At 48.5% G+C, this 25,659-nt stretch overlaps 6 protein-coding genes across 6 annotated transcripts; all 6 read right to left on the reverse strand.

The window, feature by feature from the left end:
• Nucleotides 1–2,762: 2,762 nt before the first annotated feature.
• On the reverse strand, nt 2,763–3,441 carry CkaCkLH20_05333 (uncharacterized protein; the record flags this gene model as incomplete). The annotated part of the gene is made up of 2 exons (XM_038888052.1): nt 2,763–3,012; nt 3,062–3,441. The coding sequence occupies 2 exons, from the start codon at nt 3,439–3,441 to the stop codon at nt 2,763–2,765; spliced, it is 630 nt and encodes a 209-aa protein (XP_038746528.1).
• A 1,739-nt stretch (nt 3,442–5,180) lies between these two features.
• On the reverse strand, nt 5,181–6,353 carry CkaCkLH20_05334 (uncharacterized protein; the record flags this gene model as incomplete). The annotated part of the gene is made up of 1 exon (XM_038888053.1): nt 5,181–6,353. The coding sequence occupies one exon, from the start codon at nt 6,351–6,353 to the stop codon at nt 5,181–5,183; it is 1,173 nt and encodes a 390-aa protein (XP_038746529.1).
• Nucleotides 6,354–7,668: 1,315 nt separating this feature from the next.
• Nucleotides 7,669–8,479, reverse strand: CkaCkLH20_05335 (carbonic anhydrase; the record flags this gene model as incomplete). The annotated part of the gene is made up of 2 exons (XM_038888054.1): nt 7,669–8,315; nt 8,386–8,479. The coding sequence occupies 2 exons, from the start codon at nt 8,477–8,479 to the stop codon at nt 7,669–7,671; spliced, it is 741 nt and encodes a 246-aa protein (XP_038746530.1).
• Nucleotides 8,480–10,022: 1,543 nt separating this feature from the next.
• CkaCkLH20_05336 (uncharacterized protein) lies at nt 10,023–11,753 on the reverse strand (the record flags this gene model as incomplete). The annotated part of the gene is made up of 1 exon (XM_038888055.1): nt 10,023–11,753. The coding sequence occupies one exon, from the start codon at nt 11,751–11,753 to the stop codon at nt 10,023–10,025; it is 1,731 nt and encodes a 576-aa protein (XP_038746531.1).
• Nucleotides 11,754–16,882: 5,129 nt separating this feature from the next.
• On the reverse strand, nt 16,883–19,279 carry CkaCkLH20_05337 (glycosyl hydrolase family 92; the record flags this gene model as incomplete). The annotated part of the gene is made up of 1 exon (XM_038888056.1): nt 16,883–19,279. One exon carries the CDS (start codon nt 19,277–19,279, stop codon nt 16,883–16,885), a length of 2,397 nt encoding a protein of 798 aa, XP_038746532.1.
• Nucleotides 19,280–20,346: 1,067 nt separating this feature from the next.
• On the reverse strand, nt 20,347–24,898 carry CkaCkLH20_05338 (uncharacterized protein; the record flags this gene model as incomplete). The annotated part of the gene is made up of 4 exons (XM_038888057.1): nt 20,347–21,320; nt 24,397–24,414; nt 24,467–24,633; nt 24,711–24,898. The coding sequence occupies 4 exons, from the start codon at nt 24,896–24,898 to the stop codon at nt 20,347–20,349; spliced, it is 1,347 nt and encodes a 448-aa protein (XP_038746533.1).
• Nucleotides 24,899–25,659: the final 761 nt, after the last annotated feature.

Below are 25,659 nucleotides of genomic sequence, written 5' to 3' on the forward strand. Positions count from 1 at the left end.
GTGTGGGAGACCTATTTCTATATACCAGGTGGAGAGGTGATATTGCCCCAAAATAATGATATATAGCGGAACGCTATAGCCCGACGAACTAATGGCCTGAATAACTATAACCCATTCATAATTGCTAGGCTGCATCATTTTCGTGTTTAAACGCCTCTTAGCGCTTATCACAACTATTCCAGACGTAATCTAGCCTATTATAAACCTAGTCTCATTAAAGTTATAGATATCTAAGTCTATAATGCTATATTTTGCGATTGTGTTTACTATAAGCTGAAACCATACGTTTATTACGTCTAGGTCTTTATATTAGGCCCTCTTATAGTCATACTTATAAAAAAAGCGCGTCTAGAGCTGTGGTTGTCGCTTAATAAAGTTTGAGGCCTAACGCTTCCCAATAGGGGGCGCGTCGCAGTTAGTAAGTAGTTAATTAGCTATATCTTCTATACCACTAATATAGGGAGGAAATAATTAGGAATCTAGGTTAAGAATATACTTAACTAGCTTCTCTTCTTTTAGTATAGTTAAATTCTATAAGTTAGGCATTATATTACATTATAGTAGGGTTCCCTTTATTTACGCGCTAAGTATTAAATAGGGGACTAAATAGATCTTTATAGTAGCTTAGACGCTAAGATTTGGGTCTTTTTGGATAGCCTAGAGGGCTAAGTTTAATCTATTTTTACTATTTAGTGACTGCATTATTTAGTTATAGTAGTGTGAGAGTTAGAAGGTAGGAGATAGGTTAGGCGCGGTTGGGTGGCCAGCTCGCTTATCCGGCCAGCTCGCTTATCAACCACGTTAAATAGTCCTATTATTACTATATAGGATAAGAGGTATTCTCTTACTACTTATAATAACTCTAATAATAATATATTAGCTATAACTTAATTACTCCTACTATTTAAGCTTATAACTAGTTATTATAGTTCTATCTTTAGTAATATAGATGCCTTATATTAACTTTAAGAAGTAGTTAATATAAATATTAATCTTATTAATAAGGAGAACTATATAGTCTCTAGCTTATTACTAACTAAATATACTATAATAATATAGTATAATCCTATTATTAAGGAGATAGTTATTAAAAGCTACTTTATTATTTATATTTTATTTAATAAATCTTTATTATTTAGTAATAATAGTCTAAAAGAGCCTATAGATTTAAAGCTAAACCCTAACTATCTTAATTATAATCTAAAGGACTTAAGAAACCTTAAAGGTATCCCCTATATTCTTTATTTAAATAGACTTATTATCCCAAAGGAAGCTACTTTACTTATAGCTTAAATAATAATAAGGTTTATAATATAACTTTAGCTTAATATAGATATAATAACTAAATTTAATATTATAATATATTATATTTTAATAATATATATATAGCTTAAAAGATTATACTTAAAGAGAAGTTTAGCTTTAACTTTAATAAGCTAATTAGGGTTAAAAACTATAATAATAGGAACTATAAATATAATATAGATATAATAATATTATATAGCTAAAGTATAATAATTATATAGAGCCTTATAAATAGATTTAACTAAGAGTTAGTAGAGAATAGCCTAAAGATATAATAATCCTTAATTAAAAATATAAAGGCTTACTAACTTATTAAAGCCTAAATTAGTACTATTATTATCCCTATTAGTACTACTATTAATATTAATATTAATACTTAAGACGTTACTATACTTAACCTCTATTTTAACTACTCTAAAAGCCTAAAAGAGGCTACTTAGATAGCTTTAAAGTATATACTTAATAATACTAATAGTAATACTAAAAAGAAGAAGATAAAGATAAAAAAGATTAATACTTCTATATCTTAAGCATTTTAAAGCTATTTAACTAGCTATAGTAGGGTATAGAGTAAATAGAATCCCCCTATACCTATATATACTATATCTTATATAACTTATACCTAAATAGCCTCTTATATAAGTAAGGATAAGCCTATTTCCTAAAGCAATATAAGTAATATAGAGAATATTGATATAATATTAGGAACTCCTACTCCTATCTTAAGCTTAAAGCGCTATTATACCTATATAGGCTTTAGAGCTTAATTTTATAGAGGATATTAGAGGATATTAGAAGATATTAGAGGATATAGAATAAAGGCTAGATAGTTATAGTTTATACTTCTAGCTAGCTAAGTTACCTTTAAGTTAGTACTTTTACTTTATAATATAAATAGTTATACTAATATAGATACACTATAATAATACTCTAGATAAGGTTTTATTAGTTCCCTCTCTTATTAAGTAAATATTAAGGCTAAATTAAAAAATATTATACTTATATTTAATATCTAATTATATACTATTATCCTATACTTTTACTAAGTTATTATATAATAACTTCTATTAGCTAACTAAATAGTATACTATTTAGTAGATAGTACCCTATTAGCTAAGCCTAGCTTAAGGAGGCCTAAGTAGCTATTAATCCTTCCTCTATAATTGCCTCTTTCTACTATAGTAACGCTATAGTAAGTATAAGATAACTCTTATTAGCTAAATTAACTTCTTCCTTACTAGTTATAATATAATATACTAATATAGTATTAAGGTCTTATATAGTATTAAAATAGTATATATATTATGAAATTTTACTATATTATTATATATTAATACTATTAATTAGTATAATTATATAATATTATTATAGAGTATAATAAATTAGTATAATAGCATTATAACTAGCTCCCCTATATTCCTACTAATGTGAGCTCTCTAAGATCTCTAGCTGAGACCTTAATTGCAATCCTGGTTGACGCCGTCGCTCAGTTGACCGCGGACGGCACCGGGAACAGCCAGGCTGGAGTGGACATCGGTGAAGAACTCAGACGGGTTCTCCTCAATTTGTCGGACGGCGAATCCTTCTCCGTTGTCCGTCTGGGTGCCGGTGGCGTTGACGCCGGTGCGGAAGGGGCCGGACAAGCATCCGACGCTGCGACGGACATTTGTGGAACCCTCGACAGCGACTGGGTTCGGGAATGCGATACTGATAATACATATTAGACACATCTGGAAATTAAGGTTTTAAGACTTACCGAGGAGGACCTGCACGACCTTTCTGGCCTTGGTGAATGTGGGTGGCCGTCAGCGCAGGAGACTGGTAGTCGCCTTGGAAGTTGACAAGGGTGATGTTGTAGCAGATGACATCTTCCCAGGAGTTGATGCCGTAGCTGAAGTAACCGATGGCACCAGCCAGGCCGCCGGTGGCAGTGTTGTTGTTATCAACCACTTGGTCTGGGGTTGCAACAACGTGGTAGGTTGAGGTGAAGTGGAAAGGGCCAGACGAGCCCCAACCCTGCTTGTTGTCGGAACCCTTCTTGTGCCATCCGATGAGGTGGGTGACGTTCTCGATAAGTCTGATGGGCGTGGCAGCCACGGCAGCGGCCAAGACAACGGGAGCCAATGAGAACTTCATTTTGTTGGTTTGAGAGTGCTGTAGGAGTCGAGATTGTGATGGTAGTGATGACTTCTGAGTAGATGGACTGAGGAATGATGCCTTGATGCTAAACACCTCCTATTTAGAAGCGTGGAAGTCTTACTCTATATACTCATTTTTTCAACAGCACGACGAGTGCCCAATATCTCGGATACACTCATTTCCGTGCAATTCCTCACTCTCACTACGCCCGACACGCGCCGACAATCACAGATGATGTGTTCAGTAAGCCAAGCACCGCCGGCATGATCGCCTCTCCCGGAGGCCGTCACGACCGCTGCCGTGGACTGGGAAACAACCGTGATGAATGAGCCAAGGGCCTGGTAACTGAGGCCGTCTGCTTGGAAGTCTCACCGGAGAAAGCTCGCGGCTTCTTGGCGACATTGCTGCTCTGATCCGGACGTAAAGCGCCTCGCAATGCTGAGATGCGTGTACGGTAATGACGCCGCCGATCAATTGGATCTTAGCAGCGGAAGCGACTCGACCCGGGCCCAGATGGCAGCAATTTTGTCTTGTCTAAGTTCAACTGGTAGCGCCAAATATTGAACAAGCTCCTTGGCGACGTCTTGGCTTTTCTTCCCAACGGCGTTCTCCAAGATGTGCCGAAGCCTTTTTGAATGTTATCGGTGACGTGCGTTTGTGTTCATCGCAAGGAATATTGCTAACTAAGCTCTTCTAAGTTGAAGATCGTGGCTTCATTCGATCACATCGCGGTGTATAGCCCAGCGGCTTTTTCTTTCGGGTGCTGGGCAAACACCGGAAAACGCGTCTTCCGATATGCAGCCTCATCTACTATAAGCAAATTGGACAAGTCTTTCTGGGCATTCGTGAGCAACATTTGTGTGGAATGTTTGGGGAAAGCAAAGCTCGGCGACAACGTACAACTAGAGGCGACACGGGCTTGGCATGGACTGCTAAGGCGGAGGAAATCAACCGAGGAATGAGCCACCATTAATTGTTTGAAATTGAACAAACCCAGGGCATCTTCTGATTTCGGAAACCTCAAACAACGATGGTCAACACACTGTTCCCAACTTATTCAATGGTCTTTACACATCATATCCTCAATTGGCAATATGCTTATTCGACTACTTGAAAACTCCGGCACAGATATATTCAGCAATTCACCAACAACCCTCTTAGCCACTTCCTATTACTTATCAGTATAAGTTAGTGGCCTAGAGCTTACAGATCTCCTCGGAGGTCTGGTTTTGAAAACCATCGTCGTTGGGCTTCAGATCATCACGATTCCCGGTTCAATAAGATTCGGCTCAGCCAATGGCCACGTGTATTCTCACATACCCACCGAAGCACAAGCTCTCAGAAACAGAGTATGAGGGCCTCCTAACCTGCTCGATGCTGACAGTGAGATCAATGCCATTATCCAGAATGCCTGTACGTTCAGGAAGCTCCACAGCGCGCAACGCTTCACGTCAAAGAAAAGGTAATGATGTGGCAATGACTTAAGGGGTATCTGATATTCTCTTACATCAACATCGCGCAACGTGCAACATCGATGCGTACTGCTGGCCATTCTGCCTGCTTGGCTGATGGCTTTCCCCCAAGTTCCTGCCTGAGTGATAACGCCATGTTTCCCAGATCCCATCGCAGGATAGAGATTTTTTATACTAAGAGCCTCGGAGCTCCCCAAAACACGCCTTGCTGTTGCATGTTCTTCATTATTTCCTTCGTCAGAACTGACCACGACTATCTGTTTCTCAGTCTCTTCTCAACCATCCTCGACCCCATCCATGTTGTACAGTCTCGGTCTGATTTTCGGATACCAGTGGTGCGGACCCTGAGGCGTTACTGGTCCCTTGCGACAAGTCTCCGCCATTAGAAATTCCCAGCCCCTGCGTCTGCATTGTGTTCGAGTCCGGCGAGAGCGGCGAAACAGCCGTGTCTAATGTGTTGCGGTTGGTGTCGGTCATGGGCGACATGTACGCCGGCGGGGGCGAACCGTTGGCCGTGGGATCGTAATTATGGGCGGGCAGTTCGCTGAGTTGTGTCGGCGGTTCCGGGTCCAGCTCGGCGATGTTCGGGTGGGTGTTCCGGGGAGCAACGGCCGCTGCCGGGTCGAGCTCCGAGATCGGTCTGGATTCGCCGCTGAGTTCCGACTTGTAGGCATACACGGAGTTCTCGGCCGGCCGGAGCTTCGTTCTCGCTGCTGCTGCTGCCATTCCTCCACCCGCAGCTCCCGCGGCTGCACCTCCGATCGCAGCAGCCGAATGCATTTGCGGCTGATCACCATTCATACCAGGGCCTGATCCCTCTGCCGACCTGTTGGCTCGATATCTCTGGAAGAACTTCCAACATATGAAGAGAATCAGGATCACAGCCAGCACGATACCGATCGCAAGTCCCGCCTTGGCCCCAGGATCCAATCCACCTCCGTCATCTGGGTTGGGGGTCGATGTGCTACTCGACGTTGAGGTACTCGTGGCACCTGTTGATGTTCTGCTCGCCGACCCGGCTGTGGTTGTTGCCGCAGTTGCTGATGCCGATGTTGATGCGGTCGTCGTTGGGACAGGCCCAGTTACATAGCAGTACCTGATCTGGTCGAAGATAGAGATGTATTGTGTGCAGCTGCTCTGAAGCTTCGTGATATCGTCTAGATCGTTACTGTACCACGAAGCCATTCGGCTTCTGAACGAAGAATAAGTGACTGTAAGCTCCGCACCCGAGAGCGTTGACGTGAAATCGCAGGCAGTCGCCGGCCATTGTTGCGATGTTGTAGGAGCATCATCCAAGATATCCTCCAAGTCCTCCAAACAGTCTGCTGCGTTCTGCCGCCGAATCTGTTGTGATCGGGCGCGGATGTTGGGCCGGGCAGCGACGGATGTAAGGAGGCCGGCCAGAAGCACTAGCGTGGAAACGCGTTCGGAGCGCATCGGGATGGATTCACGACCGAATTGGAGTCTGACGTGCTGGGATCAAAATCTCACTCGCCGGAGCGGGTTGAGAGAGAAGCGGAAGGCTCACTTTTGTGGTCGCGAAAAGCCAAGATCGAGGCTGATCACGCGGGGGAAAACAGGAGTCGCATCGTGGAGAGGACTACGCGGCCCTGCCAGTCTCTTCAACAAATTTCTACGTCAACGGCAGTCATCTTCTTCTGCGATGATCACACTCTTCCTGCAAAACTTTGCGCTATCACCTCCACCTTATCGTTCAAAATCCACCTCGCAATGGGTCTCTGATTGCTGGGCAGGGCTAATTATATAGAGGTGCATCTGCCAAGTCAGGGCGAACCAGGGAACGGACCAACAGCAATGGTTCGTCTCAATGGCCAAGCAACCCCAGCCCGGGATCTCAGCCACGGTGATTGCGCTGGACAGGGCTGTGTCGTGAAGTGATCATCACTCAACGTGTGGGTAGATGCGTTTCTTTGGGATTCGTCCAATTGGCGAACGCCTCCTCAATTTGAAACAAGCGACCAATCCATCTTTGGTATCTCGGCTGCTGTGGTTGGCTCTCCGGGATCTCTTGGGGAAGACTGCCGGCTCTGATCCGTAGACTTATCTCTGCCGGCCGGGTTGACAGCTCTGGCAGACGGGCGGGGTTCGGGAGTCTTACGAAGCTCAACCATGTCACGGAATGGCCTTCGACGAACCGCAAGCTCAGCGAAGAAGGTTCTGCCGGAGATAGTTGCGCGGACACACACCATGGTGACGTCGCAACGGGTGGAGTGGTGTGACTGGGGCTTGGCAGAAGGAAAGAAATTCTTCTCAGGTCTTGGAGAGAAAAGGTTTCCAGTCGAGATGAATATCAGGGTCGCCGCGACTCATGACCAGCAGGGCGACATTTCCGCGAGTCGCCGCCATCGCTCTCCACGAAATCAGCCTCAAGTCCGGAGACGGCGGCGGCGGAGGTGGACCGCCCAGGCACACACGAATCCGCCTGTTTCCGCTAAGGTAGTGGAGAATACTAAGAGCCACGAGGGTCAATTAAGCTCAAATCAACCTCGTGTCGATATTCAGGTGCTATTGGAAACATCTTTGTGTGTTCAACCGAAGCTAGGAGATCTAGATGGTATCAAATGCTAGAGGACAAATTGGAAAAAAGACAAAAGAAAGACTGGCAAGAAACACGGAACCGTCACCGCGTCAGTATGCAACTCCCAACACCCTGGTCGCCATGAGCCCCATATCGCCTCCTACACGGCCACAACTTCGTAGGCTCACCGCCCAGCAAGACCACTCACGCACTTCATTCGTTGATGCGATGCTGCCAGACTTCCTGTTCGGCCCTGGCGCTGTATGTACTTGCGCCCAGAATGTCCCTCATTTGCTCAACACCGGTGAACATAACTTGGCGAGCCACGAACCAGCGGATACCCTCATGGCACGGTGGGCTCGTGAGACTGCCTTGGTAGGTCCAGAATTCGTTGAAGAAAAGGACGCTGTCGAGGGCCGGCATCAAGTCTATCTCGATCTGTTGCTGAATTCCGACGTCGTTGAAGCCGATCATCCGAGGAAGCTGGTTGAAGAAGGTGTTATTGGCGTTGCCGGGATCGAGCCGAATAGCCAGCACAGCCTTCTCATGGCCTTCTTTGTCCACGTGTACGAGGTGAAGTTCCGCCTTGGATCGATCACCGTTGACCGAATGATCAGCGGGCGAATGGATGTGCCAACCAGCCAGATAGACGGTCATGTCGTCGTACGTGAACGACGGGTTACCAGTGTACTCGCCCTCGGGATGCGTGACAGTGAAGGCTGGACCGTAGTTCCAGTTGTAAAAGTTACCGGCCGTTTTGTTTGGGTAATTGAACCTGATGATATGGTTCAACGACAGTCCATGGTTAAACGACAGGGCGATGGGTGATTGCTGTGTGCCGGTTTGGCAAAGACTGTAGTCTGCTACCGTGTTAGGATACTCGAAAGTTACACGAAAAACAAAGTGCCACCCTCGATCTCATTGACTTACTCGAGTTGATTCGACCCCAGTTGAAAGAAGCTTCATACGCCCAGTCTGCTGCCTTGGGTGGTGTGGGATTCTCGTCGCGCTTGAATGTGCCCATTGCATGATAGTTCTCGTGACCAGCGCATGCTCCAGCTCCAAATGCCAAAAGCAACGCGCCGAGTACCGATGATAAGACTCGCATTATGACAGTCAGGGAAGACGAACCGATTTTGAGCTAAGGGTAAAGAAGGTTGTTCTCGGGGAAAGGAAGGTTTGGTGCCTGTACAAATCTCATGGGGGTTCAAGCAGGTCTTATAGACTTCTTACTTGCCTATGTCCACGGATGCCCATTGCTACGAAGGTTACTTCCTGTCGGAGCATCCCACACCAACAGTATGTACAGACGAGACCACGATCCATCACGCATTGCTAAAATGTCGTTCACGTCAGCAGGCCAAGCAAAGCTAGCAAAGCAAAAAGCAAGGGGAGCATAGCCATCGTCAGATTTTGAACCCTTGACCGGTGTGTTTTCCGTGATGCTTGGCGCAGGAATGCGGATCTAGGCCATGGATTTTGGACGGCGTCCACCAGCAACAGACTAGACACTGGTATCTTGAGAAGTTCTGAAAGTATGCCGATGCTGTCTACCGCGAACCCCTCTTCATACGGGTATTAACTCAGTTTTGCTAACATCATTTAAACTTTCGCTCGCCATTAGTGAGCCAAAAGCCCGGATCAAAGATGAGATGGAAGCACCAAATGACAGGACGCGACAGGAATTCTGGTTGGACCTTCCATGCAACCGCCGCCTCTGCCGACCGCCGGATGTATTAAACGCTGCACCCTTCCTTGGCCTTCGGTCCGTCGAAGTAGCTTCGTGTGGCTTGGCTGACGCCTCGTCGAACGGCGTTGAGTTTCCCCCAAGACTTTGGCGCGGGGAAGTCTGTCCCATTGGCCGTGATGCTAGGGCGAACCCTGACACCAGCCTTCGAGATAAGTTTATGGTCTGTGTGACCTCTAGCCACGGATTTACACGGACATTAAGGCACATGCAGGAACCACCGTCTGGCCTGGGCATGTGGCTGAGGTCTCAGTGCCTCCTCCTGGAGGAACCACCAGTTCATCGGTTTTTGTCTCTGCCGAGCCGCAGACCGCCTCGAAGGGCGTTGAGGTCTGGACTGGTACGAAATCTTGGTCAATATCTGATTGTGTGTTTATTCGTGGACATTTGTCATATCCAAGAGGCTACTGTGCGATGACCGTGAATGCAAGACATTAGAAAATTTCAAACTGAGACATTTGAGGGGAAAGCCGGTGGAAAGAAGACCGGGGAGTTGTAAGTGTTTCTCACAGCTTCGATTCCGGCATTTGAAAACGATGACTAGGCAGATGAATGGCCAAGTCGTTAAATTGATATCATTAAAACTATCTTAACGTAAACAGAGCTAAGATGGACGGTGTTTTCACACTGACAATCTTTACAAATGTCGTTACGAGAGGTCTTGACGGCTCTGAAAGCAATGAAGATTACTATCCAAAGATAAGAAAGAAAGTTGAACACTGTTAAATCAACAGACGACTTGAAATTTTACTCTATTCACTCTCTATTTACGATGCTGTTCGACGCCTGAGAAGATGCGCCTTTCTTCAATGCTGAGAGGCTAAATGCAGCATCTGGATGGTACCTCGTCGGTATTCGCAGTACGCAAGCGACAAAAGCATGACGAGCTGATCACAATATCAGCACCAGCCTCCGCAACTGCCAATTGCTTCTTGATGAGGCTGGCCTCAGCCTTTCGTCCCAGACGGAGAAGGCACTCATGGTAGCCGTGGAGAGCCCAGACATTGTTCGGATGCTGGTGCGCTCCGGCCAGGTTTTCATTCAGCCCAAGATCCTCCGCGTACACCGCCGCCGCTTCCTCAACACGACCTTGCTCAAGGAGAAGCGCTGCATAAGGATGGCGGGTTGGCATCATCCACGCCCAGGGCTCTGCATAGATCAAGGCATCGTCGAGCTCAATAGCGAGACGCAAGCTCTTGAATGCCACGTCAAAGTTTCCTCGTCTGTACTCGAGCTCGCCATCCAGCATGGCTGAGGCAATCTTGAGAAGCTTCACCACCTTGTTTGGGAAGATCAGTCGAGTTGGCGGGACTCGCTCCGCCGCTTCCCGGAACAGGTCTCTCTGGCGAATGGCGTTGTCGATGTCACCCGTTGCGGCATAAGCAACGCCCTTTCCGTAGAACGTCATTGCAATGGTGACGCAGTGCAGGTCCTTTTGGTTGGAAATCGGCAACGCTTTGAGTTCCTCCCATTTTCCGAAGCGAATAAGAGCATGAACGCGAACTGATTTGAAGAATTCCAGCCAGTCCACCATTGGCGGAGACTTCATTAGGAGCATCTCGTCCGTGATTGTTGCCTCCATTCTTGATACTGCTTCCAAGGCTGCCTCGGACTGCCCAGCCAGCATTGCAGCATATATCAAAGAATGGTAGTTGTGCATGCGGTAAAACGAGTAAAAGTTGTTACCACCGTTGATCGCGTAGTACTTGTCATCGGCAATCGATGCTTTCAAATTCGAATGAAGGGCACGGCGATAGTCTCCGATAAGAACGTCAATATGGCTTGGCATATGACACATGTGGCCTCCTTCTGGGACGAGATCTCGCAGGTAGTCGGCGGCTTTGGTGGCTCTTTCTGGCGTCTTGGACATCTCCACGAGGTGGATGTACATGTGCAGGATTCCTGGGTGGTACTTTGCCTCAGGCTTTGCCAACCCATTTTCGAGAATCTCCGACACTTCCAAGACCGGGGTCGCAAGATTCGGTTTGCCAGTGCGGGCCTCGTAAAGACCCCATGGAGCCGTATTCATCAACGCATCCGCTGAGAGGGTGATGATATCCAGGTCGTCCGTTCCAAAACGCTTGTAGACATTCCGCATAGCGTCGGCATAAGCTTGGACCGAGGGGGTAAATGAAGCTGGAATCTCATCTCTGCTGGGAAAGCGATGTTGTAGCGCTTCGATGAGGGCCTGTTCCACCGCAGTTGCGCTTGAAGAAAGCTCCTTAGCCTTGCGCGAGTAGTCGTAACACTTGCGGAGCGATTCTTGGAGATCGACATGGTCGAAAGCCTGCCAGACCTTGTTGTAGTTGGGGCCCGACGAGAACGCCACTCCCCAATGGGCTAGGGCGAAATCTTGGTCATGCAGCGTGGCTTGGGCGAAGCAAGCTGCGGCTTCGTTGTGATTGAAAGAGTAGACCCAGATAAGGCCTCTGTCGAACCATGTTTGGGCATCCTGGCTTTTGGTGCTGGTTGGCATCGAATGTTTACCGAGGTCGTAATAGGGTTCGCTGGCGGCGACCTTGCCGCGCTTCTCGAGGTTGAGAGGGGCCATCTGGTTGGAAGGGGAGATCACAGGCGAGAAACAGACCAAAAGAATCAGATCAGTCACAGATCAGGAAATGAACACGATCTTGATCTTACTGGACAAATGCAGCGGCTTGCAGAGGGTATGTATTTATGTGTTGCGAGCCTCATGAAGTACCAAGACGAGTTGATGAGGTATGCTGCATGCACGTGCACAATGCCTCGGATCGGTGACCGAGATTCCCCCAATTACATATTCTTTAGGTAAATAAAGTCATCCAAAGACATGCAATTCTTACGTCAACTGGATACACGAAAGTTTGAGATTGAATATGCTAGTGCGACCGCGACCGGAGCCGGCTATTGCCGTGCCCAACCGGCCCGACCGGGCCCCACCTCGGCAAACAAACAAGACGGCGTTCCGCCCCGAACCGCCGGCCGTCTCCCCGCCTATCCTCCGCCAGCCGACTTTAATAGACGCCGAGCGCTTCAATCATGCTGCTAAATATCTTTTACTACATGGCCGGGCTCTTGAACTCGGTCCAGATTTGTAATAGCGTTTCATTCGCCGTAGTTGTGTTTAACATATCCATTATTCGTAAATTGTCTAGTGTATCAAGTGTTTCTGACTGCAGACTGATGAACCTCGCTGTCTACAACGAACTGGGTCCTGATCATTTTGATGCAGTGTTCTGTACTCCCTAATACTCGTTCGCTGCTGTATTGGAAACATCTTGGTTCAGTCCGCTCATTCTCGCCCTCACTTCAACCGTTGGGCTTTACCCTCCTACCTATCGCTTGGCGTATTACTGAACGGCGATCATGACTCCTAATGTTTGCGGGGAGAAGAGCTGCGAGACAGAACGTCGCAATGAAGTCAACGAAAGCTTCTCCCAATCTGAGCACACACAAGCCGCCGCTGCCACTCAAGTCCCACCCGATGGTGGTTACGGATGGGTCGTCACCATCAGTGTCGCGCTGATAAACGGCCATTCCTGGGGGGTCAGCTCCGCATATGCAGTCTTCCTGGCTCACTTCCTCGAGAACGATATCTTTGAAAACGCCACCAAACTTCAATACGCTCTTGTTGGATCGCTCAGCGTAGGATGTACCTTACTGGTCTCTCCCCTCATCACCGTTGCGGTGCGAGAAGTTGGCACACGACCAGTCATGCTCTCTGGCGCAATCCTACAGTCTGCCGGCCTCGTCTGTGCAAGCCTCTCAACCAAAATTTGGCAGCTATTTCTCTCCTAAGGAGTGCTATTTGGCTTGGGCATGGGCATGCTCTTCGTACCATCGTATGGCCTTGTATCGCAATGGTTCGACAAGCGCCGGGCCCTTGCAAATGGCGTCGCCATCGCAGGTGCTGGTCTTGGTGGCTTCACATACTCCCTCAGCACGGGGGCAATGATCAGGAATCTCAGCCTCGAATGGGCGTATCGGGTTTTGTGCCTGGTTACGCTCGTTGTCAATGTTGTCTGCGTTCTGCTAATCAGAACCCGATACGCGGCCATCGACGCGCGACAGACTGCATTCGAGAAGTCTCTGCTGAAGAAACCCGAGTTTCTGATTATACTCGGATTCGGCTTCTTCAGCATGTTGGGCTATTTTGTGTTGATTTTCACACTCGCAAACTATGCAAACTTCATTGGCCTAGACTCGTCTAAGGCGTCATGGCTCCCTGCGATATTCATGCTCGGTCAAGCTGGAGGTCGGCCAGTTCTCGGATGGCTCAGTGATTCATTCGGACACATTCTCGTGGCATCAATCATGAGCTTATTGACTGGAGTTTTCGCACTAGCCATCTGGTCGAGTGCTAAATCCTTCGGCATCCTCATCTTCTTTTCTGTTCTTGAGGGCTGTGTGGCTGGAGTGTTCTGGGTGACGATTGCTCCGGTAATAGCCCAAGTAATTGGCTTGAAGAACCTCTCATCCGGCCTAAATATTCTATGGGTCACATTGGTTCTACCTTCGACATTTAGTGTACCGATCGCGTTGGAAATTGTCAGTGGAACGGGTAGTTACCTTGGAGCACAGGTTTTCACTGGGACTGCATTCATCGTGGCTTCTGTGTGCATGGCATGTCTCTACATCTGGCAAGTTCGACGAGGCAACATGCGTGTATTAGGATCGAGGTAACCAAATGACATATTGCTATTACAAAGGATTGGTCTCGGACTTTGAGGACTTCCACTTCAGGTCAAGCACTGTCCGTAGACGGAAATTTTAAGAGCACCCTGACATACAGCACTGTGATCATAGAGATAATCGGAGTTTGGCCGAGGCGAGGAAGCACGCCATAGCACGTACAACGCCCTGGTCATTGATGGCACCTACGCGCATCGCGTCATCGCCCACGGCATGCTAACGACTGGTTTGTAAGGATTGCGCCCCAGCAGTCAATGTTCCCAAAGAGGTTTCTCAAAGCAACCCAAGGTAATAACTGCATGCAAATGTCTTCGGTATCGGTTTGGAATCGGAAATAACTAGTGAATAACCCCGATTACAAGCTGCACGATTATCGGCATATTGACTCGTAGTAATCCATGTCCAATGTCGCAATGTCATCCAATGAAGACGCCACAGCTGTCTATTCCCATTCAGCCAGGAACGTACAGAATTAGGGTCGAAATGCCGAGACGTTATGCTGCATCCCGTAGTTAAGATCTCTTGGTTTCCTAGCCCTCCAAGGATAGAAGCGGTTCTTTCAACCTGACTGTGAAGAGTATTGGCGATATACGAGATGTCTCAGCCCTACGAGAAAGGCATCAATCACAGCTCAGTTTCTCGTGAGAGTAACAGCGAAGCTACTGTGAAGGCTGTTGGTCCCTACGAGAATGTCGTGGAGACGCCGGTATACGCAGAGTCCAAACGGACATGGAAGTCGTTTTTCTGGTCTAGTGAGTTTGTCTTGACACTTTTCGGAAACTTTCGAAGACGCTAATGCCAAAAAAGGCCTGGATGTTCCCGAGGAAGAAGCTCGATTCCTCACTAAACTTGACCTCACCCTGATTTCTTCATCTGCTCTGGGTGTTATGTGTCGTTACCTCGACCAAGTCAACATTACCAACGCATTCAGTACGTGGCATTGTCTGACAACTAACACGAACTCTACCCTAACGGCGTTTTACAGACAGCGGAATGAAGGAAGACCTGTCACTTTACGGGCGAGAACTCAATTACGCAAACGCTGTTTGGAGCGCCGCGTACGTGTTTGGGCAGATCCCATCCAACCTGATTCTGACACGAGTAAGATTGAACTCTCCACCGTTTCTCAGAAATCAATGTGATATTGACATCGTTGAGGTTAACGCTCCTCTTTATATCGCGTTCCTCGAGCTGGCGTGGACTGTCTTTACCTTCGCCACTGCTGGCGTCAAAGATGCCAACCAGCTCTACGTATTTCGCTTCTTGTGCGTTCCGGTCTTCATAACGCTATCAAGCTACATTTTCTAATCTTTTTGCAGCGTTGGACTTTTCGAAAGTGGCCACTTTCCGGGGGTGATGTATGTATGCTCAAGCTACTACAAGCCCCACGAACTAGCTCGACGCAACTCTTTGATTCAGGTATTCACATCAGTTGGGCCGCTCTTCTCGGGGTTTCTGATGGCGGCTGTTCACGCCGGATTGGACGGGGCAAACGGTCTTCCCGGTTGGCGGTGGATGTACATGTCAGTTGAGTCCCTGAATAGAGCGTGAAGTCTTATTTGAACGAAGTGACTGACAGGTCAGCAGCGTGTGCGGTTGCATCTCCCTTCCTTGTGCCATTTGGACGGCTTTTGCAATGCCTCAGCTCCCCGCCCGGGCAAAGGCAAACTGGTTCGTGGCAGACTCCGATCATGCTTTGGGCATAGCTAATGGACTCTTGCAGGATTTTCACCGAGAAAGAAGTCGAGCTGGCACGCGCCAGAATGCCCACCGAACAGAAGCCTTTCACTGGATTATTCAAGTGGAAAGATATCAAGCGTTGGCACACGACCTGGCAGGTTTATTTGTGTTGGTGGACCTATCCCAACCTCTCCATGATTGATTTGCTGACGGAATAGTCCCTCTATTCTTTGCATTCTTGACGCAAGTCGGACAATCAGGGGGTTCCAGTAGGCGTGCCCTCCCCCAAGTGCATCACTGTTCTTGGAAAGCTAATCCTCGAAGTGATCTTCTGGGTCAAAAGCTACAACGAGCCCGGAAAGCCTGCCGTTTTCTCAGTTGCGGAGATCAACATCATCCCACTTGGAGTAAGTGCTCAACTGTTGGTGAACGCAGTTCAACAGGCTGACACATCACCAAGATTAATGTCATCACAATCGTATGCACTCTCATAAACTCATGGGTTTCCGACAGTCTTCCTGGATCGGCTAGATGGCCCGGCATGATGTTCGCAAGTGTCATGGCTATAATCTTCCCTATCGCCCTTGCCGCAACTCCTGTCCATCCCCCAAACATTGGGACTCGTTGGACACTCTATTGTAAGCTTGTCTTCGCCCGAGAGCATATCACTCATACCGACTTTCGTGGTAGATCTCACAGCACTTTCGGGAACTTGTGCCGGACTTACCTGGACATGGGTCAATGAAGCGAACAGAGACGACCCAGAGAAACGAGCGTACACTTCTGCACTGGTAAGTTGTTCTTCATACTTGATACGACCGTTACTTTCTGAATTAGTCAGCTAACCGGATGTCCCCTCTAGATGAATGCATTTGCTTTCATATTTACGGCTTGGGTACCCATCTTCACCTTTCCCGCCAATCTTCAGCCATACATTGTCACTGGAAACTACATCACAGCTGGGTTTGGAGCTGCTGCTGCTGCCACTACCCTTCTCATTCGGCACTTCTATAACCGAGACAACAAAGACAGAAAGGCAGGGGCTGTTTGATGAATGGATAGCATGGGCTATTCAATTTCAAGCTCTACCGAGATTCGGCATCTTCATGTGCACACTCATGTGTACGTGGAGATGATCTGCGCATCTATGCAGGTCTGGTTTGAGATATGGGTGCATGGATGCGCAATCGGCCGAGGAAATCAAGCATGTCTATGCTGCACATCTCCCACATACTGTGAAGCGTAAATTTGGATCTTGTCAAAATACTGCTTGAAATTTGTAGAATACGAGTAGAGGAGGTCGTCCACACACGGATAAGCGGAGAACATTCACAACATGAAACCCCCGTTGCTCAGACTACTCGGTTCCTGACCGTCGCATCCTTCTTTCTTCAAGTCCGTCATAAGAAATTCAACCTCTTTAGCTGCAAAGAACTGCTTGAAGTCAATCCGACATCGTCCCTTGGAAGCACCGTCAAGCTTCACGGTATCAACGTAGGCAGTGGCGCCAGAAGGGATGTCCCGCGACAGCCCAGCCGGGTCAAAACCCGTAACCTTCACGTTCACGGTTCCCATCAACTCGTTCTTGACAACGTATCCCGGCATGAAAGGCGACAAAATCAGCATCTCGCCAGAACCGGGAACGGGATAGAAGCCGAGAAGGTACCACGTGAGTAGGCTAGCCATGGCAGCATTGTCATCGTTACCAGGTAAGCCGCTGCGGGTCAAATTGAAGTTGTCGTAGACTATGCGGCGGACTTGTTGAATCGATTCTGCTGGTTTTCCAATATGATGGAACAACGAGGGTGTTTGGAAGCTGGGCTCATTGCCTGGAAGATAATATCCTGCATCGAAGAAGCGTCGCAGGCGGTCTTCGAAAGTCTTGTTGCCTCCCAGTAGACCAACCAGTCCTTTCACGTCGTGGGGTACGTAGAGGCTATATTCCCAGCTGGAGCTCTCGTAAATACCCCACGTGTTCGTAAACTGCAGGCTGCAGGGTCGGGAGGAGTTTGAATCGCGCGGAGAGCAGTCGATAGGCTGGGAGGGTGCAAAAGTGCCATTCGCGAACCGCCGGGCCACGAAGTTAGAAAAGCCGTCCGACTTGAGATCGGGATTGAAGTTTTTGTTGTACGACAAGCTACGCTTGAACAGCTCGTCCGAGACAGACGCTGGCTGACCAACTGCCCGGGCTGCCATCCCGACTGTGAAGTCCCCAAAAGCATACTCGAGTCCACGGCTTGCTTCGCGCGTTCTCTGACCTCTTGAGTTGGTGTCCAAATAGTTGTAGGCAATGTAGCCAAGTTTGTTGTATGTTTCCGTACGACGGCCCTCAAAATCCCAATTCGGGGGCGTTTCGCTGACATCATGCTTCAATGCTTCCCAAAAGTCGTCAAGCTTAACCCCTAGCTTGTCCGCTTGACCAGCATACTTGACGATGAAGTCGGCCACTATGGGGACCCCGTTATTCCCTCCTTGAACCCATCCGCGGACGTTGTTTGCTCGGCACTCCGGCAGCCAGCCTTCCTTTCGGTAGCCGTCGACATATGTGTCCACAATTTGAGCCATCTCTCGCGGAGATGTTAGGGCAATCAGTGGGAACAGAGTCCGGTACGTGTCCCAAGAACAATAGAGTCCGTCAAAGTAAGGATGCGGTGAGTCTGTAAAAGGAGGTGGTGCATTACCGGTGGCATTATTAGGCGACAAGAAGGTGCGGTAGAAAGACGTATAGAATAGTTTCCGGATTGTATCATTCGTGCCTTCGGATAGCGTGATGCGACCCAGCTTTTCTTCCCACAACGCATTATTTGCCATGACCACGTTGTCGAAGTTAGGCTCTGGGATTTCTCGCTCCATGTTCTTGCACGCAAGATCTGGTGAGGTGTACGAGACGCCACGGCGCACAAGGATTGACTTCTGGTCTGGCTTGAAGCGAACAATGGCGCCGGCCTGTAATGGTTGTTCTAGTTCTGAAACCGGCGAGAGCTTCCAACTGTCCACGTCGGAACGGAGGGTGTTCAGGTCGTTTGTATTCCCTCCGAAGAATGCGCGGTCTGTAATGGAGCCGGCTACGGCCAGGTCGACACATTGAAAGGCTGTGTAAGTGAACTGACCGGGACCGAAGCTGCTACGAAATGTTCCATTCATGATCACTCGCTGTGCGCCCCAATCAGCACGCATTTCTCCGTAACGAAATGAGTGCTGTGAGTCGTCGGTCCAGTCCAAAACCAGTGTTGGTATCTCCCCTTCTGGAAAGGTATACCGCTCAAGTGATGCTGCTTGAGTAGACGCCAACTCGATCTTGACGCCATTGGCTAGCGGTGTACTGAAATAGCCTGGGAAGCCCGTATCGTTGTTTCCATCACCTGTCCGACGCTGAGATCGTGGTTGTTCTAGCGTGGGACACGCTGAGAAGTCTTTGCAGACGACGGGCATGATGCAGAAATTCCCATAGCTGCCCGCCGAGCTTCCAGTGCCAGAATCATGCAGCGGAGACACTCCGCGCGTCAACTCTGTCGATTCAGAAACATAGCCGGCTGGAGAATAGCCTGCGACTTGAATGGTCACCTTGGCCATGCCGAATGGTACTGAAGCCCCTGCGAAAACATTTCCTGGATCGCTGTTCTGCGCTGTGCCCGTGAAGATGTTGACATGTTGCGTCAAAGGGCCTGGCTTGAGGTCCGCACCCCAGACGCTGGATGCCACCAAAGCAATTTGAAGCAACTTCATAGCTGTTAGGAGATGTGATGAGAAAAGGGATTGACTGAATAGCAAAACTGCGGATTCATCGATTCTTGAGAGAAGATTGAGCGTCCGGTCTATGATCAGATGATTACATCCATGAAAGAAGGCTATTGGTCCAGGCCGGAAATTTCGGAGGATCATATCAAAGCGCAGCTCCCGAACTTGTTGACTCGAGTAAGAAGGGTTGGAACGCATCCTTGACTTAAGCTTCGCGAAATCATGCTTTAGCGGAAACCTTGATCGCCGAGCCTCCTCTACTTTCTTACTATTCATCGCATGACCCGTCCCCCTCAAGAAGGCGGGGTAATCTGGGAACGGTTTGTTTCATTTCCGTAGAACAAACCTTGAGCTGCCGCTCTAGTTACATAGAGAATAAGGTGTAGTTCCATGGTGCTCTGCAGATCGTCGCAAGCCATCGAATCAAAGTGTTGCATCTGGAAGGGTGCAGCTCAGTTCATTAAGATCGTAGCTGTTCTGTATACTCCGGCACATACGGATGAACTATCACTGGTCATTGGGTCGTAGATCGCCGTTCTCGATGATTTCAGACCACAACTTGGTTTTTGGGGTCTCAAAATAACGCAGAATAGCACACTATCTCCGCATGTCAAGACATGGAGGGTGCTGAATCAAGCGGCGGAACACATCCGCCCGAACCCTATATCAGCTTGAGAGCCGTGGGTTCCTTCACGGGCCAAATGAACAGCTTTACAACGAAGGGATGTTATGGTCCAGTCTTCGTTGGGTCGGACTTCAGCAAAATCTCAACAAATTGACCCCCACTTGCTGAAGCCAGACGCGTTCTGTAGGTCGTCTTCTCTAATACTCGGCCCTGTAGGCTCAAGATTATTGTGTGTTAAGGGCCTAGCGTTTGAAGATTTACCCCTTTCCTGTCGAAGTTAATTGGATCCCTGTTGAGATCCATGGAGGCCATTTGAGATGAACATAGCCATACGAAGAGCATTGCATAATTCAGAGACAGATAAAACAGATAATACTAGATAACAAATAAGGCCCAATACACATAAGACGTCAGCCGTGATAGAAGGCGACTATATGAGAGTTCCCCTCTTATACAACTCCGTGGTACAAGAAGGATCCGGGACTATGCCGTAATCCACTCCCATCTCTCCAATCATAGACGGAGTGTCGGCGCCAAATGGAGCAATTGCACCTGCTGCGATAGTATTTTTGGCCAGGGTGTTGAGAACCTGGTAGTTTAGGCCCTTGATGTCTGACAGCAAAGTCTGGAGGAAGTCGGCCAGTGGGTTGGAAATTGGCATCGAACCAAAGCCGGCGTGATTCGTCATGTAACATTCGACTTGTTCATACAACCAATCGAAGTCGTCTTGTCTCTCGGGGACCATGAAGACATGATCTTTGTCAAGGTGGGTTTGTTCCACCTTGAAGTCCAAACCACCCTTGCTGAAATACTGCTTGTTGTATTGGACGTTTCGTCGGCGAAGGCGTTGCGTGTTCTTGTCAGTATCTGGTCCAGGGCCGTATCCGATCCGGAAATTGGTGCGGTTGCCCTCCCCCCCGGTGACCGTAAAATGAAGATCCATGCCGTTCATGGTGGCTCCAAAAACTGGGTAGGTTGTATTCTCATCGTCCCTTTTGAAAACGTCTCCAATGCTGGTGCCATCCCAGTTGCCGATGTGGCGAACCTCTGAGCGCAAGGCCGAGGACATCTTTTCCTCGAGAAGCTCGAGATCGCGTTTGACGACGCCAGCACCATCGTTGAGGTAATACAGCCCAACTGCATTGACCTTTCCCCAGTATTCTTGCACCTTTATCCACCCGTCATGCAGAGTGAGACCGGCTCCCATTGCAGTCCCGATAGATCCGATGACACATTTCACACCTGAAGCGACTTTGTCTTCTTTCTCGGACATGTCCTTGCAGTCATCGACTAGACCCCAAAAGCCGAAGCCGAGCGTTGGTCCGGCCGCATAACGCGCAATGCGAAGCCCTACCCGGCCATATCTTCTGAACTGACTCTCCTGACGGTTCTGTAGTTCGGAGCCTGTCATTACATTAGATTTGAGACGTTCTGGGGCAATCAAGGTGCCAACTCACTGGCTGGATGAGTTTCGTTTGTGGACTCCGCTAAGTCGACTGTGGGAGCTACGGATGGAGAGTCTTGAACAGAGACAACTCTTGCCGTAGGAGCTTTGCCACCGGCCAGCGGAGGTTCGGTTTCGTTGTGATGGGTTGAAGTCACAACCGATTTGACTGGAGTGAAGTACGAAAAGACACCGAATATAATGATCAAGTTTCCGAGAAAGAAGAAAGTCCAGAGAAGTCGTCTATTCCGAGACCTCTGCCGGCAATGAGCGGACTCGTTGCCAGGCAGCTCGTTATAGCGGTAGTGTGCCTCTTTGGAATAGAACATCATGTCGTGTCGGTGAGAATCAGTTGAACTTGAAGCTTCAGCTGGGTTGTCTGTGGTTGCTGTTGGAATGATGATTGAATCACAACAACCTCGCGAGCAAACATCAAGATTTATACAATTTTCTGTTCTTCATTCCGTCAAGTTCAGCTTCTTAGACCTTCACTGATACGTGAGTATTTCCATAGCCGTGTCATCCGTCCAAGCATGGCTGGTGAGGCACGAGTATCGTCGTGCATATATCGCGGGGGCCATTTGGTCGTGAATATCAAGGAATCGGTCGGTCAGAACACCATCATTGTGTCAGCATTGCCCCAAAATCAACGTGGTACGTTGGTTCGATGAACTTCAGTTCGCCATGGTCGACTGTGGACGACAACGCCTCTAGACGCTTCAGCCTCGACAATGAATTGGCGCATGAGTATGCCCTCAGCCACGTGCCTGTGCCTGAGACTTACATCGCAGTAAAGCTGCGGAGGATTTGAATGTGCGTTGGCTGGGTCAGGTCACAGTATCTTGCATATTCTGAATGTCATTGATAGGCTGTTTGTATTCAACCGGCTACATTGGAGTTTACGCAAGGCATGATGCACTGGGGGCGAAGGGCACTTCGTGCAGCATTTCTTGATCTACCATCCATGTGATATATTCCGGTTTAAATCCGTCACATCTGCTGTAAGACGGCACATAGATAGACCTGGAATCAGAGAACGGTGAGCGGCAAGAATAACTCGTGGGGCTCTAGAACCAACCAACAGCAAAGATTCAACGCTACTGGTCAATAATACCTTTACAAAACAGCCAAGCCGGAGCTGATTAATGGCTCGTACGATGTGTTCGGTCTCGGCAGAATCCAACATACACCGCCCAGTTGGGGGCTGGGCGAGTTCATCTGTTTGCAAGGCCCCGGCATCCGAAATTAGAAGCACCGAAGTTCTTCGACCAACAGACCTCGAGAGTCTTTTGGTGTGAGGAGTTGACGTCCCAACTTTCATATCATCAGTCATTCACTTCACTCAACTCGTTTTCAATTTCTCGTCTTCAATATTGAGCGTACTCTGTCACTTTTACGCTGAAAAAGACCAGAAGACCATTTTCTTCCGGTCTAGAACCCTTCTCGGGCTATCCCCGACCTCTCATCCACGGACCTTGCCTCTATTACAAGACCATGTCCAGCAGAAACGCAAAGCCTTCGAGATCAGAAGATACAAGTGATCTAAAGCCAAAACGTACAGCTTTGGAGAGTCCCTATATTGAATTCTGACTGATCATCGTCTGTTAGTTAAACGACTTCCACCGCCAAGACTGTTCGTTTCGCAAGACGGCAACATCGAGTGGCAGAATCTCTACTTCCTTCTTTCACTCGCAGTGTCCCAAGGATTCTGCTTATGGTTCTTTTACAAACTCTCTCTGGCACACGAGCGTTGGGGTCAGCTTTCTTGGCCTGTGTGGGTGGGAACTGCGTCTGCTGCGGTGGTCACCGTTACCACAATATGCACATTCGGTATGCTTTCCCTAGCTGTATATAAGGGTGTCAAATTGTTCTGAACGGGCCTCGATGCGATGAACATGGGAACTCTTACTTTTCGTCGAAGGGTTCAATATTGGGGCTGTATAAATTCACCGTCACTCTGTAGGGTTTGCGCGGATAATGGGATCCGATGATCATTAGATATAGCTTGGCCCTATTGCTCACCACCAACTCACTTCAGTTCAATTCATCAACGGAACCCGTTCAGTCGTGGTGCAGGTGATATAAATGAAGTAATGTGTATCGTGCCGAGCCAATATGCCGCAACCTATGTATGCCCTAGTTCCCCTTTTGCCCAACCCATGAATAAAATGTCACATATGAATGCACGCTTTCATCATTCAACGCCTCTCGCACAGTCCCTATGAAATCGTGAATCTGAGCTTCGCTCATCCCTAAACTCGGAAACAGCTTTACTCCAGCTGCTCCGAGTAACCCTGCAAATACGTCGCGCATTTGCCTTCCCATATGCTGCTGCATCTGATCGCCTTCTTTCCAGGGTCCTATTGGTATTTTAAACAACCTGCGCTGGATATTTACGAACCCAATCTGCTGCATCAGGTCCCCTATCCTCGGTGCTATTTGGAGATCGCAACCTGCTCGTTGCATTGCTGCTTGCATCTGTGTCCAGAAATGAATAAGAGGACTATTTGCAGACAATGTTTCATCGTCGCAAAAGATATTTCCGCCGAAATCTTGGGTTTCGATCCAGCCTCCCGGTTTTAGGTGACTGACGACAAGTTAGCAGCGGACTTCATGTTGTGATGAGATCCAGCGAAGAGGAAAGACTGGACTGACTTGAATGATCTTTCTAATACAACGGGCGCGTCCGGTGTGAGAGGCAAGAAATCTCGAGCATGTATTAAGTCGAAATCTCTGCTTATCTGAGAAGCGCATGCAATGTTAGCATCTCAAGAGGGGACATGTTCCCACTGTATTGTCTTACCGGATCTACCCATTCGTCTCCTACATCATCAATAAGAAAGTCTACATTGCTTGGTATCCTGTGGCTGGTTAGCTCATGTCCATAAAATGACGGATGTATCTACTGACATGTCTGGCTGAATGGGAGATAGATCAACGCCGACTACTTGGGCCCCCGGGTGGGCGTCCGCAACTACAGATTGAGAATAGAGATCAGTTCCCGATAACAGATCATCAGTCCAGAGTCCTATTCACCATCGATGGCCCATGTTCCTACGAGTAAAAGTCAGTGAAACTGCAATCGTTCGTGTGCAATAATTCTTACCCACGCCCGTCCCAAGATCGAGGATTCTCTGTGGACGGTCTCCGATCGGCGCAACAAATAATCGACCTTCAATCAATAGCGAAATCAAATCGTGCTTGACGATTTCTCTCTCTTGCTCGATGTGGTCATTAGGCAACAGGTATTTTCCGTCGCGGTATCGGTGATATCTTCGCATCCGTGAGATTGAGATCCAAAGCGGGAATGGGCGGTGAGGCAGAAATCCGCGAAAAGGGGTCAAGCGTACCGTCTACCGCCGAAGTAAACATGATTCTTGATCGACGAAGTCATCGATTTCCATCCGTCGGGCTCCTCGCTGAACAGAAGAGAGTCGTCATCGTCGCCGATGGCTTCGTCGTCGGCTGGTGAGCCATTTCCAGAGAGGTGGCGTGGCGAGTATCTCGGGCTGAGAGAAGCGGACATGGACACGGACATGCTTCGAACGCTGGCGCGGTCTATCCGTAGAGAGGCGACATGGACATGAAGGAGCTAGGGCTGGAGGAGTTGACGGAAGTTGGGGCGGTGGATCTTTCTAGAGTGCGGGCAGATGCGACGAGGCAAGGCAGGCAAGCTTTCATCATGTCGGGAGGACGGGACGCGCCGAGCCCTGCTAAGCGCCTTCGGGCCCAACAAGAGAGTGTCACGCGACTGCGGTTCTGATTGGTTTGTTCATTTATTTGATGGGGCACACAGCCCACTCGCCTCCTCACTCCCTTGCTGAGGTCGCATATTAATGTAGGCAGTGTTGGTTGGTGGTGTGAGCCAACGGCGCGTTATCTGAAAAATTCCATCTTTGGGACTTATGTTGCCATCAGGAGCAGCAAAACACTGCGAATGTGGGGGTGATTGAGGATTTTGACAGCTCTTCCGCATCAATGGAATGCTCAGACGCCCAATAATGAGTCATGAGTCCGATTCATCATTCCATGCCGTTGCTGAAAAGTGGCAAGAGCTCATGCCTTGGTCGTATTAAAGTTCACTTGACATTCCAACAGTTGGTGATTGACTTTGGAGGAAGGCCAGGCAACAAGCAATGTGAGCGCGCGCCCTCGGCAGATCCGGAGCCGGAACCCGCCCCGAAACCCGACAATGTGGGGTCGTTCCGGAGTTTCCGACCGGCCTGCGCCGATGATCCGGAGACTCTTTTACAGCATTGGGAATCTCTCCGGCCGACTAGAACTCGGGCGTCGGACGAA

This window comes from Colletotrichum karsti (genome assembly GCF_011947395.1).
Source record: "Colletotrichum karsti strain CkLH20 chromosome Unknown Scaffold15, whole genome shotgun sequence".
Taxonomy (NCBI): Eukaryota; Fungi; Ascomycota; class Sordariomycetes; order Glomerellales; family Glomerellaceae; genus Colletotrichum; species Colletotrichum karsti.